Source organism: Rhamphochromis longiceps, linkage group LG18 (assembly GCF_057381845.1).
Source record: "Rhamphochromis longiceps isolate RC_006_pf linkage group LG18, R_longiceps_female_GT1.1, whole genome shotgun sequence".
Lineage (NCBI taxonomy): Eukaryota > Metazoa > Chordata > Actinopteri > Cichliformes > Cichlidae > Rhamphochromis > Rhamphochromis longiceps.
This window is the reverse complement of record NC_140574.1, coordinates 16,700,056-16,716,681: the sequence shown is the minus strand read 5'-3', so window position 1 is coordinate 16,716,681 and position 16,626 is coordinate 16,700,056. Positions and strand designations below refer to the sequence as shown.

Genomic DNA, 16,626 nt, shown 5'->3' with positions numbered 1-16,626 from the left:
TCTCTGTCAGGTCACTTGAACCTGTACATCATCTCATAGCTTTTTGCTCTTGGACTTGCAGGGGATTGTGGGAAACCTGTCCAGCGGGAAGTCTGCCTTGGTTCATCGATATTTGACAGGGACATATGTGCAAGAGGAATCGCCTGAAGGTAAGAGCCTGCTGAAGAAAGCGTGGGTCAGGAGGTGGATTACAAACATGATGCCCAGCACAAAGATCAGAGCATTGCAGATTAAATGCAGCATGTTTACCGTGGCTCTTTTGACCTCAGCGCCTCAGCTGCCGCAGCCTGTCATATGTATTACATTGTTGACGATGTGTGAAAAGCTGGTTTTGTCAGCTTTCTGTTAGGATGGGACGGTTGGGTGACCATATTTGGAAGAGTGTAATAGGATATTTAAATAATGAAGAACAGCACTGTTTTTTGTTTTTTTTGCCGCTTCTGTGCGTATTTTTATAATTAACTTCCATTAAACTGTTTTGTTTTGGATTTTGTTAAGCTTCCAAATGGCGAGATTGATAACTGGCTCAGTTCTATTTCTCCCTTCACTGAAAATGGAGGGAAAATGACAAAATGTAACATTTCTAGTAATTTGAAGCTCATTACTAAAACATGCAAGTAAAAGTGGCACTGTAAATGAAGGTTTTTGTCACACTCAGGTGCTTTTTACACATTTAAAGCACTTGATATGAAAGGAATCCTTTTATGTGTGTGTGTATATATGTATATATATATATATATATATATATATATATATATATATATACACACACACACACACACACACACACACACACACACACACAAACCAAGAATGCCCCCCTCTGGCCTGAAGACTGCGTCCTCTACAAATTCCAGCAAGATGTTGGCAAACCCAGAGTTAACTGATGATCTTTGAGGGGTTTGCAGTGTTTCATTTTAGTGTAATTATAGTGAGGATGAGACATGAAGCGCATAATTAGTTTCTGGCATTTTGCTGCACCATGGGAGAAGGAAAAAAATCCTCATAGCTTAATTAGTCCTTGAGAAATCAATGGCTGAAATGCTGGGGGAGGAAAAAAACCCCAGATCGACCCTTGTTGCTTTAATCAGGGAAATGTATCGGCTCATATATGTCCGTGTCCCTTCACATCGTTGCTCTGATACGACGTACCTGTCTGGCGAACACCGGGCACCTCATTGTTTCTTGCGCTTCAACACTGGCTTCACTCCAGACTGACTATTAACATTGCAGAGAAGCTTCACCCAGCAGAGGGAAGGTTCATCCGTGGCTGTTTCTTCACTGTTTTGTTCCTGGGCTTTTGCTATGATATCTGAAAAAAGGTACTGGGGTGTGTTACTATGGCAACGCCGGATGGAGCTCCGTTGGATTGTGGCTCTGTGTCAAGGTCTAAGCCTCCGTGTAAGCAGAGTATGCTTACTGCGTGTTAACCATGCCTACCAACTCACCGTCTCTCTGTAGGCTGTGTGTGCAATGTTATCACTCGCCTGTTTTTTTTTCTCCTTTATGAGACGTTGAGCACAAATTCACATTATTCATAATTAGTCTTCATCACGCCAGGAAGAGAGAGTGAGGTAGTCTGCCTCATTTATTCACAGCATTGGCTTATTCAGGCTCTAAATAGAGACGACGACATTCTGGATGATTATGTAACTGAGATGTTTGCTTTGAATTTCCATCCATGTTTTCTCCAGAGCCGTATGCTTTCATTACAGATACTGGTTTCTGAGAGTCTCCTCCATAATCCGTTCTGGAGTACGAACATGTTGCCAGCTTCCATGCAAACCCTTTTCTCTGATAAATCTGTGGTTTGCTCTGATGCAATCAGCATTCACACATACAGATGCATAGTTTCTCAGTGCTTTGTCGGAATCTGCAAAGCGCTTTGACTTCAGTAGAAAAATATAAATAAATAAAAAGCTGACTGGTGGTTTATGAATCTCTCTCTCTCTCTCTGCATGTTATGCAACCAGCATCCAGCAGGCTTTGAGAGCCCGTGCAAAAGGCTGGGAGAATCCCCGATTTGCAGAGCGGGCTAAAATCGACTTAAAAGCGTGGAAGTGTGGCTCAAGTGCACGCTGACACAGGAATAGTGTCCGACTATTAAAAAGAAAAAATCTGGGGCCCCGCCCACTTACAGCTCCTCTGATGTGTGATCTTTAGTTCTGTGGGCTGGTTTAACAACACGATTTCCAACTTGTTCTTACTCAGTCGTTCCAGGAGTGCACACATCTGCTGCCTTCAACATAATTTTCCTTTTTTTTCGGGGGGGGGGGGGGGGGATACATTTCACGATCATTCGTAGACCTTTTTAAATGTGTGCCTTATTCAGTTTTTGAAACGGCTTTTGGCATATTTTTTTGTATTCATGAGACATCGTTTTCACTCCCAGGGACATCTCTAGCCTCACAACTTTCTCATTTCAATGTTTTTAATCTCCACAGGATCGAGAACCATTCAAATGATATGCAAAATCTAATTTACAGCGTGGTTCTCCCATTGGTGTAGTCTTTATCTGCAGCCAGCTTTGCTAACGGCAAGGAAAATCTATTTGGGCTACAAAAGAAATGAAGAAAAGGGGAGAGAAACTCAAGGCAGTATGGATGCTACGTTCTTAACTTTCCACCAATTTTTCTGGGATGTGACTTAAAGCAGAACAGTTTCGGAGTCACGACACATTTACTGGATTCTGATGTTTATCTCCCATTGCTTCCTTTCCATCCTTTTATCATCTTTTCTAAAATGAAGTCTATTTGTCTTAAGATATCATTTATTACAATTAGCCGGAGAGTGTTTGTGAAGCAAAAGTCGGGCCTTTTCGTGACTCATGGAAGTGCAGTGATAGTGGCGCTGAACTGGTTCCCTCAGCAGCTGTGCATTTGACACGCTAAATGGCAATTTCTCGCCCACATAATTGGCTCCAGAGAGACCTGGTTTCCTGTCAGCATGTGATCCAGGCAACACCGTGTTCAGCAGGTCTAAATTGAGAAGCTGCACTTAAATTCAGATGCATATCAACAAACTTTTAAGAGCCATACATTTCAATTGCTTTCTTCTTCTTCTTCTTCTTTTTTAAATTATCAGTGGGTGTGAAATGTGTCTGCTGTCTTTCCTTTTTTTTGACAACCCCCTGGTGGTTGGTTTACGTTCTAACAGACAATTTACACTTTGATTAATTGACTGGCTGTGGAGTAAACTCTTGGAATAAACATCTCTTCCTTTAGGTGGACGTTTCAAGAAAGAAATTGTGGTGGATGGACAGAGCTACTTACTTCTGATCAGAGATGAAGGGGGGCCTCCAGAATTGCAGGTAGGATCCTTAAAAAGGTCTCTTTAATCAAAAGCTGCTGGGTAGAAACTGTCAAGCTGACAGAGCCTGCTTAGAGACAGACCATTACTTCTCTACAGGACTGTTTGGAGCAGACAGAACTCTGTGGGTGTTCTAACAAAAGCAACAACGGATCGATGCAAAAGCCAAGTCGAGATGATTTTTGTGGTCAAAGAAACAACGCCTAATTATCTTATTAGTATGCGAAATCTGAAGAGTTATGGTTAATTTTTAGGAGAAAATGTGATGTTGTGACACGTGTTATGACAGTGCAGCCATCAAAATCTTATCTTCGATTATTTGTGAACAACGGAGGGCCCAATTTTGAGCTACTGCAGGACTTTGTGACATTGGCTGTCTCCAATTTATATACTTTATCCAGTCTAAGAAACTATGAAGCTGAAGCATCAATGTCTTGATCAATCATCCAGGTAAGGAAACCCCAAAAAGTTTATTCTGTTCATCTGGACGTAGCATTTTCGGTGGGAGAAACATTTCATCGCTCATCCGCGTGACTTCTTCAGTCTTAGCTGACTGCAGGTTTCCCCAGCTTTCCCCAAGAGTACATATGCAAAAGGAAAATAGCACCACTGGCAAACAATCATCATGATCAAAATGCTTTCCTTTGTAAAGCACGATGTTAGAAATGTAGTAGAGAAGTAAGAAGAACATTGTCATGCTACTTTATTATTTATACTTGAAGTAGAATAAGTAAATCCACTTAATTATGGGAGTGCCTGTGATCACTGGCACTGTTTGTGTCAGCAAAGCATGATATCTGACAAATCTCCTTGTTACACCCTGTTTCCACCTTCACTCCTACAAGGCTCTACTCAGACCGATTTCCATAGATGGGAGGATTCAGTTTCCCATAACCAATCATGAGAGACTAACGTGCCCCCCCCCCTCCCCACCCCATGAATGTAACCTAATTTCAAGTCCACCTTGATGCATGCTAATGGCACCACACTGTTATACAGCTGCATAAACCGTGAGTTTAGCCTGTTCCTTCGTTTAACTGCTGTGCCTCAGGGGTGCCAACAACAAACATGCACTGGCCGTTTAAATTTAATATCGCTGTTGTGGCACAAAGCTTGACTACAGCCCATGTCAGTGATTGGCTAATTGGCACTCATGGGACACCTGTTTTTGTAACTGAAAAACTGTTGTTTCATGACGTAATGTCCGGCCAATGAACACGTCCAAAGAGCTTGACTCATTCAAAGCTGGCGGAGCTTTACTTATAAACTTATCTGAACTGATGACTTCCTCATGAGGTCACAGAGGAATGTGATGACATCTACGGTACCTTTTTGTCGCCTAGCGGCCGTAAGCTCTCGAACACATGAAGGAAGGGTTGGGAAAACAAGGGGCAGGGGTCGTCACACTCCTTACTGTACAAAGTCGGGCTTCCAGCAACACAAGCTTGAAACATAGTGTTTGATGACATGGACAAAGAACAAATATAGATTCCTTAAATTTTAGTGAGATAAGAAAAAAAGTAAAGTTAACCCTTATTTATGGTTTTTTTCCATTTGACAGCAGTAAAAATACCATAAAGGTCATTTTTTTAGCTTGAAATTTGATGACTTTCTTAAAGTGCCCTGATATGCCACATTTGCACACAGAGATGGCCAACTTCTGGCTAACCCATCTAACTAATTTTTAAATAATAATAATACAACAGAATAATAAAAAGTCCAAACTTTATGTCCTCCTTAACATTTGTACTTCATATGTACTTAACATCTTCCAAAAGTCATCTAATGGACGGGATTGAAGTGTTCACCGGGCTGATTCTGGCCCCCAGATTTCTGTTTGACACTCCTGTCTTAAACCAATAACAACATATAAAAGGGGTTAGGGTTAGAAAAAAATCACACTGATGTAAAGGTCTAAAAAACACGTGTCAGATGTGATACACTTGGCGTTACAAAGTTAATACATGCTTTGTGGTCACCCATAATTACAAACTCACAGATTTAACGTTGGTTCTACTGCCCACTTCTTAGACATTAGGATTCACTCTTCCCATTCTCACCAGCATGGTTTCCAGCTGCAGCAGGCAGCTGTTTTAAGCAGAATCTGTGATAAGCCCAGTGTATACTAAACAGCCCAGCACTAAACACCAGTCGAGCAGTGTTAGCAACAAACACACAGGGGCACATTTAGCAGGTAGAAGGCTTTATATGAAACAGGACCCATTTGCCTGGTGATAAGGAAACAAATTAATTGACTTTTTATGTTCACAGGTTATACTTATTGGCCCCAAGTTGGCTAGTCACAACATCTTTTTATACACTGAGTAATATGTACTCAGTTACTTTGCACCCTTAAAGTAAATAAACTCTCTCACGTGAGTCTTTCTTCTAACTGCAATGTTATTAATATTTTCTGTTGCTAAGCTTACATAGATTTGATGAGGGATTTAAAAAGATTCAAATGTAATAATCGGATTCAATTAAAGGCCCAAGTATCAAAACCACCAGCCCCGGAGAATATAGACAAACTTGCTTGTGGCTTCATTCACAGGGTTCAGTGTTTCCGGTGTATTTACCCTGCAGTTGTTTTAGCGGCTAGTGATGCCTGGCTTGGCAAAGCTCCGATTTACGCTTGCATTACGCTCGGCGAGATTAGGGAATAGAAATGAGTGCAGCTCAGTTGTCAGCTGCCTGTATAATTACTGGCATAATTAAAGGCCTCCATTATGTTCCCACTCGCAGGAGGCTGAGCACAGTTGTGGTTTGGAAGCTCGATTTGCCATTCAGTCCCTGTGGGGGTCTGGGCAAACGTAAAAGCTGAATAAAGAAGAGGGCATTACAGGAGAATAGTTTGTCACTTGATTGTCACTGTTACTAGTACTGTGGAGTCAGCTTAGCCTATTTCCTGCTGTGGATGTTGAATCAGATTGATTCGCTCTGCTCCCTGTTGGATCATAAACTATCCAGAAATTCTGACATATATAGAGATGACACGGAAAATACACATTTTCCTGTATTATGGTAGCTGTGGGGATAAAGAAAGCAGATACGCATTCAGTAGTAATCATTATTCATTCAGTCTGTTCACCTTGGTCTGGTATCTTGCCTAAAAACATGTTTCAGTGTCCTAAGATTGTTGCTACACTGCCCCCTTGTGTAGATATACATGAAGTACAATAACAGTAAAAGTGCTGCAACCTATTATAAGGTAAAATGTATTCATAAAAGCTAAAACAAATAATGGTTTCCATCCCTGTCTCCCATTATCCCTTTTAAAATAAAAAAAATAGTATATTTTTGTGGTCAGTGCATCAGCGATAATAATGCAAACGTTAATTTGTGCAAATGTTCTTGTGGTAGCTTTTTTCTTTAACACATTACCTCTGCTCTGCCCTCAGTTTGCTGCCTGGGTGGATGCAGTGGTTTTCGTTTTCAGCCTGGAGGATGAGATCAGTTTCCAGACGGTCTACAATTACTTCTTGCGCCTTTCCAGCTACAGGAACACAGCAGAGGTCCCCATGGTCCTCGTTGGAACACAAGGTGCTTGCCCTGCATCTGATATGTATATACAAATGTTCTTTATTGCCTCTTACATAATGAAACTATAGCTGTTATATGCTATTCTTTAATAAGTGAGGTATATTGAATTTATATCTTAATGTCAACAAAAGTCAGGAGAAGACCAAAACAATTTTTGTGGTTTGAGTGCCGATTTGTTTTTGTGCAAAACGGACCTCTGTTGCTGTCCACACATCATTAAAACACACCAGCAAAGCACGCTGTTGCACATCAGTACCCATCAGTTTTGGAAATATGGAAATATGTAGGCGTCTTTCAGATTCCGAGTATATATTCGGGACTTCTCTGTGGGGGTTTTTGGTGAAAGCTGTTGACACTGGGTATTGCCAGCTTCATTCATGGAATTAAATGTTTGATCCACATCTTTTTTTTTTTTATTGCTCTCTTCTGCTAGATGCAATCAGTGCTGCCAACCCCAGAGTGATTGATGACTCACGGGCCAGAAAGTTGTCAAATGACCTGAAGCGCTGCACGTACTACGAGACCTGCTCCACCTACGGCCTGAATGTGGAGAGAGTCTTCCAGGACGGTGAGAGGGGGTGTTTTAAAAGTGCAGATAGGTTAAACAGGAAGGTGTAAAGCGTAGCTTGAATGTAATGACGTTTTATTTTACAGCCCACTTTTAGTTCGATATACGTAGTAGGTTGTTTATCCTGCAACGCTTCAGTCAGTCGAAAGAGCAAACACTTGTCAGCATTTGCTAATTTTAGAATAAACTAGTTCTTCAAATGTAAGGATATATGCTTAGGAACAATGTTGCAAACTTTGGATAGGCATTTTACATTTTTGCTGTTTGTAATGACCTTCATCTAAATTGCCTTATTCCCAGGTTCCATTGCAGGCAAAACATTTAAATTAGCCTCATTTCAATTCCACTCTCAGACTTCCACTTAGGATTTCTTGACAGTTTCTTGAAGAAACATTTAAATTGCAGTTTTTCAAATACCGGATTTTGTGTGAATCTGACTAAGATATGCAATCTTGTCACCTCCTTCCAATTTTAGGAAACACGGTCCAATTTGGTATAACTTGTATTTGCAAAACTATGAGCCTAGTAATTAGTGTAACCCTTATATTACACCCTCTGGAACTGGCTCAAACTGGCAGGGAGGGCATTCACAGAAGAGTTTTTCTCAAAACCAATGTAACTTAATAAAGCTGAAACTCACAAGTCGGCATTATTAGTGTTAGTTATTAGTGTCCTGTTTGCTGTGGAGGTGCTGAAAGGTGCAAAAAAAATGAAGGGAACAGGAGGTTTGAGGGAATAAGCACATTTTTATAGCCTGGAAGGTCCAGCTGCCAGTCTGCCAATGTCAGCCAGTTTCCCCCTGATGCACAGCCTCCACTGTGTGATGCCGCTCCCTCACATGGGAAAATGTTGGATCAACTCAATAAACTTGGATCAACATTTTCCTTGCTTTCCCGTGTAACTTTGTAAAGACGAGAAGAATTTGTGTCGAAATTTCCATAATGACAGTTGTTTCTCTGTTTCTCTTTACCTCAGGCTACATGCAAAGTACTATAATATTTCACATTCAGTAACATATGATTGTCAGTACTGCAATTAGTCATTGTGGAAGTTAGATTCATGATCAAGGCTCGCATGTAAATGTGGACTTCATTCAGTTCGGCATAAATGGCGGAAAAGCACCATCTTGTATATTGTCTCTTTTTCAACTTTCTGGAAACTCTTGAGTTTTTCCCTGAATCCATAATTGAAGTCATGAAACTGTTATTTGGAAACTCGGCTGCTTCAACTCTGGCACATTTTCCCCTCGGGCGGCGGCTCCTTTGAAAGGCTGTCATCCCTTCAGAAAACATCTGAATATGTAACGCTGTGTTCACTTTGCATTTAACTGACTGTTGATGCGCAGGCACGTTGTCTTCCCCCCCCCTGCCTTAATTGCTTCCTGAAGCTCAATTTGAAATAATTAAAAGAGATGAAGGGAGCGCTGGCTGTCTGGAGAAGTCGCCCAGTATCACTCGCACCCTCTTTCTGTATTTGCCATGCTGCAGCAGGCAGCCGGGCGTTATGGTCCCAGCTGTCAGCACGACTTCAGATCATCTCCCCTTCCCTCAATGCTAATTCACGTCACGCAGCCCCGAACATCACCTCCCTCCTTCGACGCCTCGCGCTCAACCCAGTCGCGTGTGCAGCAAATTAACGGTTTACGCCACCACCAGCATAGCCAATCAGGCTGTGACACAATAGTTCCATTTGGCTAACATCACACTATAGAGCTCCATGAATGACAGAAAAAAATTAAAGCAAGTCATTTTGTATGATTACTTTTCTTGGTAACCTTATTGTCCCAGGAGACATGCATAAGCAGTATGTTCCTTATTACCTGCCTGGAAAACAAATGGCCCGAGGAGGTCTAGATAATGTGCGTAGTTGGGAGTGCTAGTTTTCTTTCATTGCTTTTAGCGCTCTACAAAGACTTTTTTTGGCATTTGAATTGCATTAAGACTGAATGTTGTGATGCTGTAGTCCAAATCTACAGCAGTCACAAGGTGAGATGCCTGATGTAGTTTTTCTTCTATCTCTTGCTCTAATGCTGTCAAGAAAGAGTGGAGAATTTTACATACATGCAACCTTTAATAGCTTTTGAAAGAAAGCTATGCAAGTAAACGCATCAATCTGCTATTTACTATAACTAATAGAAAATTATGTCTGCTACTAGCATATCCCAAAGTGGAACTGTTTCTCTAACTTTTTATAATTCTGTAGCTGGTTTATACCTGAAACACATTCTTACAGTCATGTCTAAGACTGGTAGCTTGCCAGAGCCAATTCCTGTTAATCTTATTGTACTGTTTTGGACAGTCTATTTGGGCACTCCTGAATCTCTTTTAGACCCTGTGCACTCATATTGGGAGATTAGATCTAGTCTTTTCTGCACCTTTTACTTTCGCACTTTGTTGAGCAATGACTTTATTGTGTTATGCTGTAAAAGATACCCATTGTGCCAATATGAGGACATAATCTTTTTTTTTTTGTTTAATAACAAGAGGATCTATAATGAAGTAACAGCTTCCTGTTCAAAGAGGAAGTTGGTTTTTGTACTTATCAGGTCCAACTACTTAAATAACTGGGAGAAATTTAAAAAAGCATCTCAGACAAGAGCTCGAGTCTCAGGAGATTCATAGTGAGTGAACTGAGCTAAAACCCCAAAGTGTTCTTCAATTTTAATAAATATAATATTTTTGTGTTTGATTTGATGTCTGAATCGAAATAAAAACAGTCAGTTTTATTTGTCAGTTTTTGTCTGTAAAACACAAGGATGCCGCTGACGTGTGCTGATTGGTTGTAAATATTGTAACCAACCTATCAGCCGACGCATTCCCTCGATGGCACTCAGTTTTGTTCAGTGACCATAACAGACATCTGAACTAAAACCACTGAACTAAAACAAAAACTTTTGTGTCAGAAACAGCTGACACAAAAGCTCAAAAGGGAGCGCTATGGGTCCAGAAAGAGGCTTTTGGTTCTGTTATGTCCCTAAAACTTAAAGTGTTTTACTAAAACCTAAACTCCATAAATGTTAAACATAATAAAAATTCATTTTATTTCTGTTTTTACTCCCATGAACATTATATTTTTTGGCTTAAATGGCATATTTATTCTGGACTGTCGCAGAGACCACCTGTTAAACCTGAAGTTGAAGAACGGGAATTCTCTGTCTAGGAATTCGTTGAGGTTTCCCACTGTTGCTCAGCAACCGAGCTACTCTGCATCATCACACGTGATCCTGGGTTTCACATTCTCAAAGTGTAACCCACTAAATCCCTAAAAACTCTCCCAAGGTTGGCTGACCGAACTAGTTGACCGTATCTTGCTGTGTGTTTGCCTCCAGTTGCCCAGAAGGTTGTGGCCATGAGGAAAAAGCAGCAGCTCTCTATTGGTCCATGCAAATCACTCCCAAACTCTCCCAGCCACTCATCAGTCCCCGCTGCATCGATCCCCTCTGTTCACATTAACCAGGTAAGATCCAGATATTCACAGCCCACACTTAAATCCTCCACGTGAATATGTAAAAAATCTCCAGTTTATGTAATTCTTCTCATGGTGATTGGTTGTATTGTTAGTGAGTGGGTAATTTTGTCCACATCATATTTTTCCTAAATTGACCTGGTTCTGTCTCCCCTGTTGTTGTTTTTTCTTTTCCTTTTTTCTTTTTACTATCCTCTCTCCTCTTCTTTCCTCCCACTTTTCCTCTGATTCTGTCGGTTCGTGTTAATCCCTCTCGCTCCCCAGGCGGCCAATGGTGGGGGTGCATTCAGCGACTACTCCTCCTCCGTTCCCTCCACCCCCAGCATAAGTCAGCGGGAGATGCGCATTGAGACCATCGCTGCCTCCAACACGCCCACGCCCATCCGCAAGCAGTCAAAGCGCCGCTCCAACATTTTCACAGTAAGTATGCGACAGCTGATGCAAAGCAACACCCACTCACACTACTAGGAGGCATGTTGCCGAGCGCACTTTTTCCACCAGAGGGAGACAGGTAGCTCAAAATGCATAAAAAAAGCCACCTCTCCTGCCTTCAATGCAGGCAAAGACAGTGTCTTGTTCACACAGCACAATGGGCAAAGGAGAAAAAGACAAAATAAATCTCATTAAATCCCTGAAATGCACCAAAAAATAAAAAAAATAAAGAAATAAAATGAAACCTTAAAGCAAATATCAAAGATAAACACTGTGGAAGAAAAACATTAACTCTTTTCATGTCCTTTTTCTTTTCTAATTGGATGTAGTGAGTGCACATGAATTAAGTTCCTCATCTCACCCATAACAAACTGGGCCCTCTGCGCTGTCTAAATCTTTGACCTCCCTCCCCCTACCCCTCTTATTTTTGCTAGATCCTTTCTTTGCAGTGACTTCCCTTTTGGGGGAGAGACGGCAGCGACAAAACCGCCAATGCCACTTCTCCTGCCCCGATCAAGCTAAACTTTAAAATCCCAGCCAACCTGTGGCCCGTTTACACGCTGCTAATAATGCATGCTGGCACCCTTAGCACCCCTGCTTCAGACAGAAAGTGCTCTAACTGGCCACTAATCAACTTGCTGAGTCCCCATTTTACATTTGATTTCGATCGCTAAGATTAACTACCACACCAGTATCCCGACACCCCTGTCTGCCTGCTCTTTACCCCATGTCCTGTCACATTTGCCCTTTGCCCTAACCGATAGCGTATATGTGCACTAACCACTCTAATTTCCTTAGCTGTCCTAAGCTTGTCTTTTACTTGTAGCCTCTGCCATGTTTTTCTACCCAGCCTGTTCCCCTTCTCCCCCTTTTCTCTTCCCAGCCTTCTTCTTTGCTGCTAAGCCTTTCCTAAACTCGCTTAGCCGGACCTGGGCCTCCTTAAGCTCAGGGAGGTCTGCAAAAAAAGTACAAATCAGCAAGCTTTAAAATCAGTACAAACTATTCTCTAAAGTTCCCTGGTTGGGGAAAAACAAATTCCCCTGCGAAACCAGTGTCTCATTCACATGCCATCTTTGTATCCAAGTTTTAAATTTTTTCTCTGCAGAACTTTTTGAGCTTTATGAGACAGATCAGGCTATGTGAGATTACCCCTTTCCCTCTCCCTCCCAGTCATATCCCCTTTCTTTCACCAATCTACCTCCCTCTCACCTCTTGCTGTCACCTGTTTCCCATCTCATTCCTATTTCCTCTCTCCTCTCTTTCTAACCAACTCCTTCTCTAACCCTCCCCGATCTATCCCTTCCCCTCCTCTATTTGTCCTACCGCCTTCATCTTGTTGCCCCAGCTGCTGGGGAGCCGCAGGTTTTGTGGCCACCGAGCAGTACAGGCTGTGTGCTAGCTCCCCTTGTTGTCTCCCTTCCCCCCCGCTAGGTAGTGACTAACCATGTCCACCAGAGAAATGAGCCTCTCCCAGTCCGCATCATGGAGATGCCGAAGCACGCCACCTACCCAGTGTGGGTGCCAGAGTGGCAAGCCGAGCGGGAGTTTCAGCTCATGACCTTCTGAGGAGCAGCGAGCCGAGGGAGGGAGGAGGGAGGGGGAGGGAGGAGGAGGAGGAGGAAGGGACGGAAAGTTGACTGGGCGATGTCGACATTTCTTCAGTGACACTCGAAGAGAGCAATGGGCTCAGGAGAGGAAGACTTGCTTTGCAAAAACCTCCTTGCCATTTTACGAAAAACAGCAGAAAGAGAAAATATTTCATCAACACAACAATGCCGAGGATGTTCCTTTCCTAGCTTTGCACGTCTTAAAAAAGAAATTGGTATCTGTGTTACAAGTTCACAAAAAGTTCTGCTGGTAGATCGCAGGTTGCCAGGCACAATCTCGAAAGTAGGTGAGTAGATTGTAAAGCAGATCTCAGAAGGCCTCAAGAGAAGGTCTCCAGAAAAATGCCTTAATGTCATCGATAGACGAGCTCTGGCAGATCAACAATAGACTCTCTTTAGTCACTACATACGAGGTCCGGTCCTGTTATAAATCTGAGATAATAGTAACACATGTAACAATCATGGCACTGGCATTGGGACTCTTAAAAATGAAGAAAAATCCTTTGCATTGTGCAGTTTACTTAGATAATACTGCTCCAAATATACCAGATATGGTTTACGTAAAAAGAAAAAGCCCCTTGAAATAGATCAGTGCTTTGCATTAATACATTTAGATTTTTTTTAAAGTAAGTAAATAAAACTCAAAGCTTTACATCAGAAGATCTTATCACTCCGTCTTTTCACCACCCTCACAAATCACCAAACCACAATCATTTCAAGCCAGTTTCCACCATAACTGTCATTGGCCACTAGGTGTCAGCACAGTACACGTTATTCTTTCCTAGTGCTTCCATAGTCAATAACTAAACAATGTGTTTTGTAGTCTGTCTGTGGTTTCCTGAGGTCTTCAGGTTGTCTGTCCCCTTTTTGTGTTGAAAAGCACACTATTGAGGAATATAAATGAATATTACAGCATTTTTATACTTAATTCCATCATTCATTCGACCCATTTATTAATGTCCGCCATTCAGTGTTTCTCCATTCTGTATTTCAGTCCCTGAACTTGTTTCTCGTGTGAAACAAAACTCCAACAACAACACAAACAATATTCATTTGACACTGTTTTTTAATATTTGCAGATTTGTGCTTCTGTTTCCAACCTTTCTTCATCAAAAAGGGCTTTCCAACTCCTTCCGAATTAGAAGAGCATGATGGTTAAAAAAAGAAAGAAAAAAAAAAAGAGTCCCCCTGCTTTGCCAGTCCTGATAGAGAGGAAATTATTGGTTGAGGACTTTCAGCTTGTTGCTGCTTTACCCTCAGTGCCCTATTGCATTTCGGGTAATGCGTAGAACGTGTGGAAAACGTAGGACTTTGCGTCAAACGCAACCTAAAGTCGAGTCCACTCAAGTGTTTGAGCGCACTCAGAGTAGACCGTCTAATATCACAGCATGAGACAAACTGTAGGGACTCTTGTGGAAATGCCCCATCCACCCCCTTTTTTGCCCTGCCCCACCCTCTACTCACTACCCCGTGCTCTCATTCAGACACGCCACACAAAAAAACAAAAAACATGCTGTACAGTCGAGTCACTTTTGGAACTGTTACCCAGCCACCTAAAGGACACAACCTTTTCCTTACATGACATCACGCTGCCTTTTGCCATAAATGAGGACTCAAGGACTAGAGGTGCCAAGTTGTTGTTCTTTTTTTGTTTGTTTGTTGTTGTTGTTTTTTTCCTTTTAGATTTTCCTCGATTCATTTGGTCTGTTTTTATTTGACTCGCTCTCCTTTTCCAGGACGTTTTGAAGTACTGAATGGATGGTGAAAATGTGATCTAAAGGTATTAGCGCAGAGGTATTTTAGATTAAAGCAGTTTGGGGTAAATTTTATGAAGGCCTTCATAAAAACTAGTGTAGATCGTCAGGGTGTTGAGGTAATACAGAGGCATAATATACGAAAAACAAATGAAACTGGGTTGCACCGACTTGTATGAATGTAGTTAAACTTAACAGTTATTTTCCTTTTATTTATTTTTAATTTATTGGGTTGGGGTTTTTTTTTTTTTTTTTTTTTTTTTTTTTTTTGCAGATTCAATTTTAATTTATTTTTTAATTTATTTTCATTTTCCTCGGTTTAGGTTTGGTACAGAGATTATGAACTCTTGCATAATCGCTTTTCTATCATGAATGGATTGACAAAAATATAGACTGCTGTATATCTTGTATTGTATTTTATTTACAATGGTACTCTATAAAAAGTACATACATATAAGGAATATATGAAATAACTGTCCATCCTATATTTTGTGGGAACTGCAATGTTTGGCTCAATCTGTTGAATATTTTGAAGTGACTTTGTGACTTGCTTTGTATGGTGTCTGTATAGAAGCTAAACAAGTCATCATAAAAAAAAATAAAATGTTGGAAAAAAATATAAACGCCAGAGTTGGTTTACTTGAACTCAGACTACCTCTTTTCCATTGGTGACTGGACATCTCTCATGTTCTGAGTGAGACCATACACACTCATGTCTGTCCCTACCTGTACCTCATCTCTTTATTTGTGTTGGGGTGGGAAGGTTATGATTAAACTGTTTCATGTCAAGTTTCAGTCGCTGTACCACTGGGTTTTCCCCCCCCTCTCCACAGGCATTCCCGGGAGTTTTAATGCTGATGTATTTTAACTTCTCTGACACTTAAATTGTCTGACTTTGGCAGATTGATTTTGTGTCCTTCTAGGTTTTGCAGGCTGGAGGAAGAAATACTACCAAAGCCTTTTTTTTTTTTTTTTTAAAGAGAGAAAGAAAAATAACCACTCTCCTTTCTTTCCTTTCTAACCTGTTATGACGTTTAACATATTGATCGTGCTATACAAGCACTTATTATTTGACTATGTGAAAGGCACAGCTGATGCTGCAGTGGGTACAGCAGCAGGTGGTCTGCAGGTCCACTAAGGGCCCGCTCTGGGTCTCAGACAGAGGGAAGGATCTACCAAAGGGTTTCAGGGCTGAGTCATGACTCAATGTGTGGTCGTCTCTGGTCTCCTCTGTGTTGAGATGTGTCCAGTGTGGTCTTGGTTTGGTCTCTATTTTTCTTTAAATTTCTTATTTTCATTTTTTTTTGACTTGCACGTCGGTGTTAATGCTGTTTGTTCCGCTGGTCTGCTTGTCTGTTAATTTGAGGCTTCTTTTGAGACTATTTTTTATTTTGCAACGCTTAGTTTACAGCAAATGTTCCAAACACCCTCTGACCCCCAGTCTCTTGCCCGCACGCACACACGCCCCAACACGCACGACCCCACCCAAATTCTCCTCATACCCCCACGGCTCCCATCTCGTGCTCTGTGCGTCGCTTCGGTGTCTGACTGACTTTCTTGTTTCCTTGCAGTCACGGAAAGCCAATGAACAAGCAAAGAGCGTTGACAGTAAAACAGACAGCATAGGCAGTGGAAGGGCCATACCTATCAAACAGGTAAGCAGTCTTACTAACCCTTTTTAACTACATTTCCCACAGTTCCTGTGGTAAGTATGGCTTCTTTGGTCTGAGTAGAGGTTTAAAGTAATTTTATATTCAGTGATTTTGGAGAAAAGCCGTATGCTACAAAATCCACTAGATGGCAGCACAACCCAATGTAATAAATGCTTTACAAGCAGGCACCACTACCACTATTATATGGAAATCACACACACACACACACACACACACACACACACACACACACACACACACACACACACACACACACACACACACACACACACACACAC

At 41.5% G+C, this 16,626-nt stretch overlaps 1 protein-coding gene across 1 annotated transcript in view; it reads left to right on the top strand.

The window, feature by feature from the left end:
• The window catches only part of agap3 (ArfGAP with GTPase domain, ankyrin repeat and PH domain 3), a 73,471-nt gene that overhangs the window by 11,703 nt on the left and 45,142 nt on the right, over positions 1-16,626 (top strand). The window contains exons 3-9 of the mRNA XM_085388275.1: positions 62-149; positions 3,225-3,310; positions 6,708-6,849; positions 7,283-7,417; positions 10,746-10,873; positions 11,147-11,302; positions 16,247-16,330. Coding sequence (XP_085244401.1) covers positions 62-149; positions 3,225-3,310; positions 6,708-6,849; positions 7,283-7,417; positions 10,746-10,873; positions 11,147-11,302; positions 16,247-16,330 — 819 coding nt within the window. The remainder of the gene's footprint in view (positions 1-61; positions 150-3,224; positions 3,311-6,707; positions 6,850-7,282; positions 7,418-10,745; positions 10,874-11,146; positions 11,303-16,246; positions 16,331-16,626) is intronic.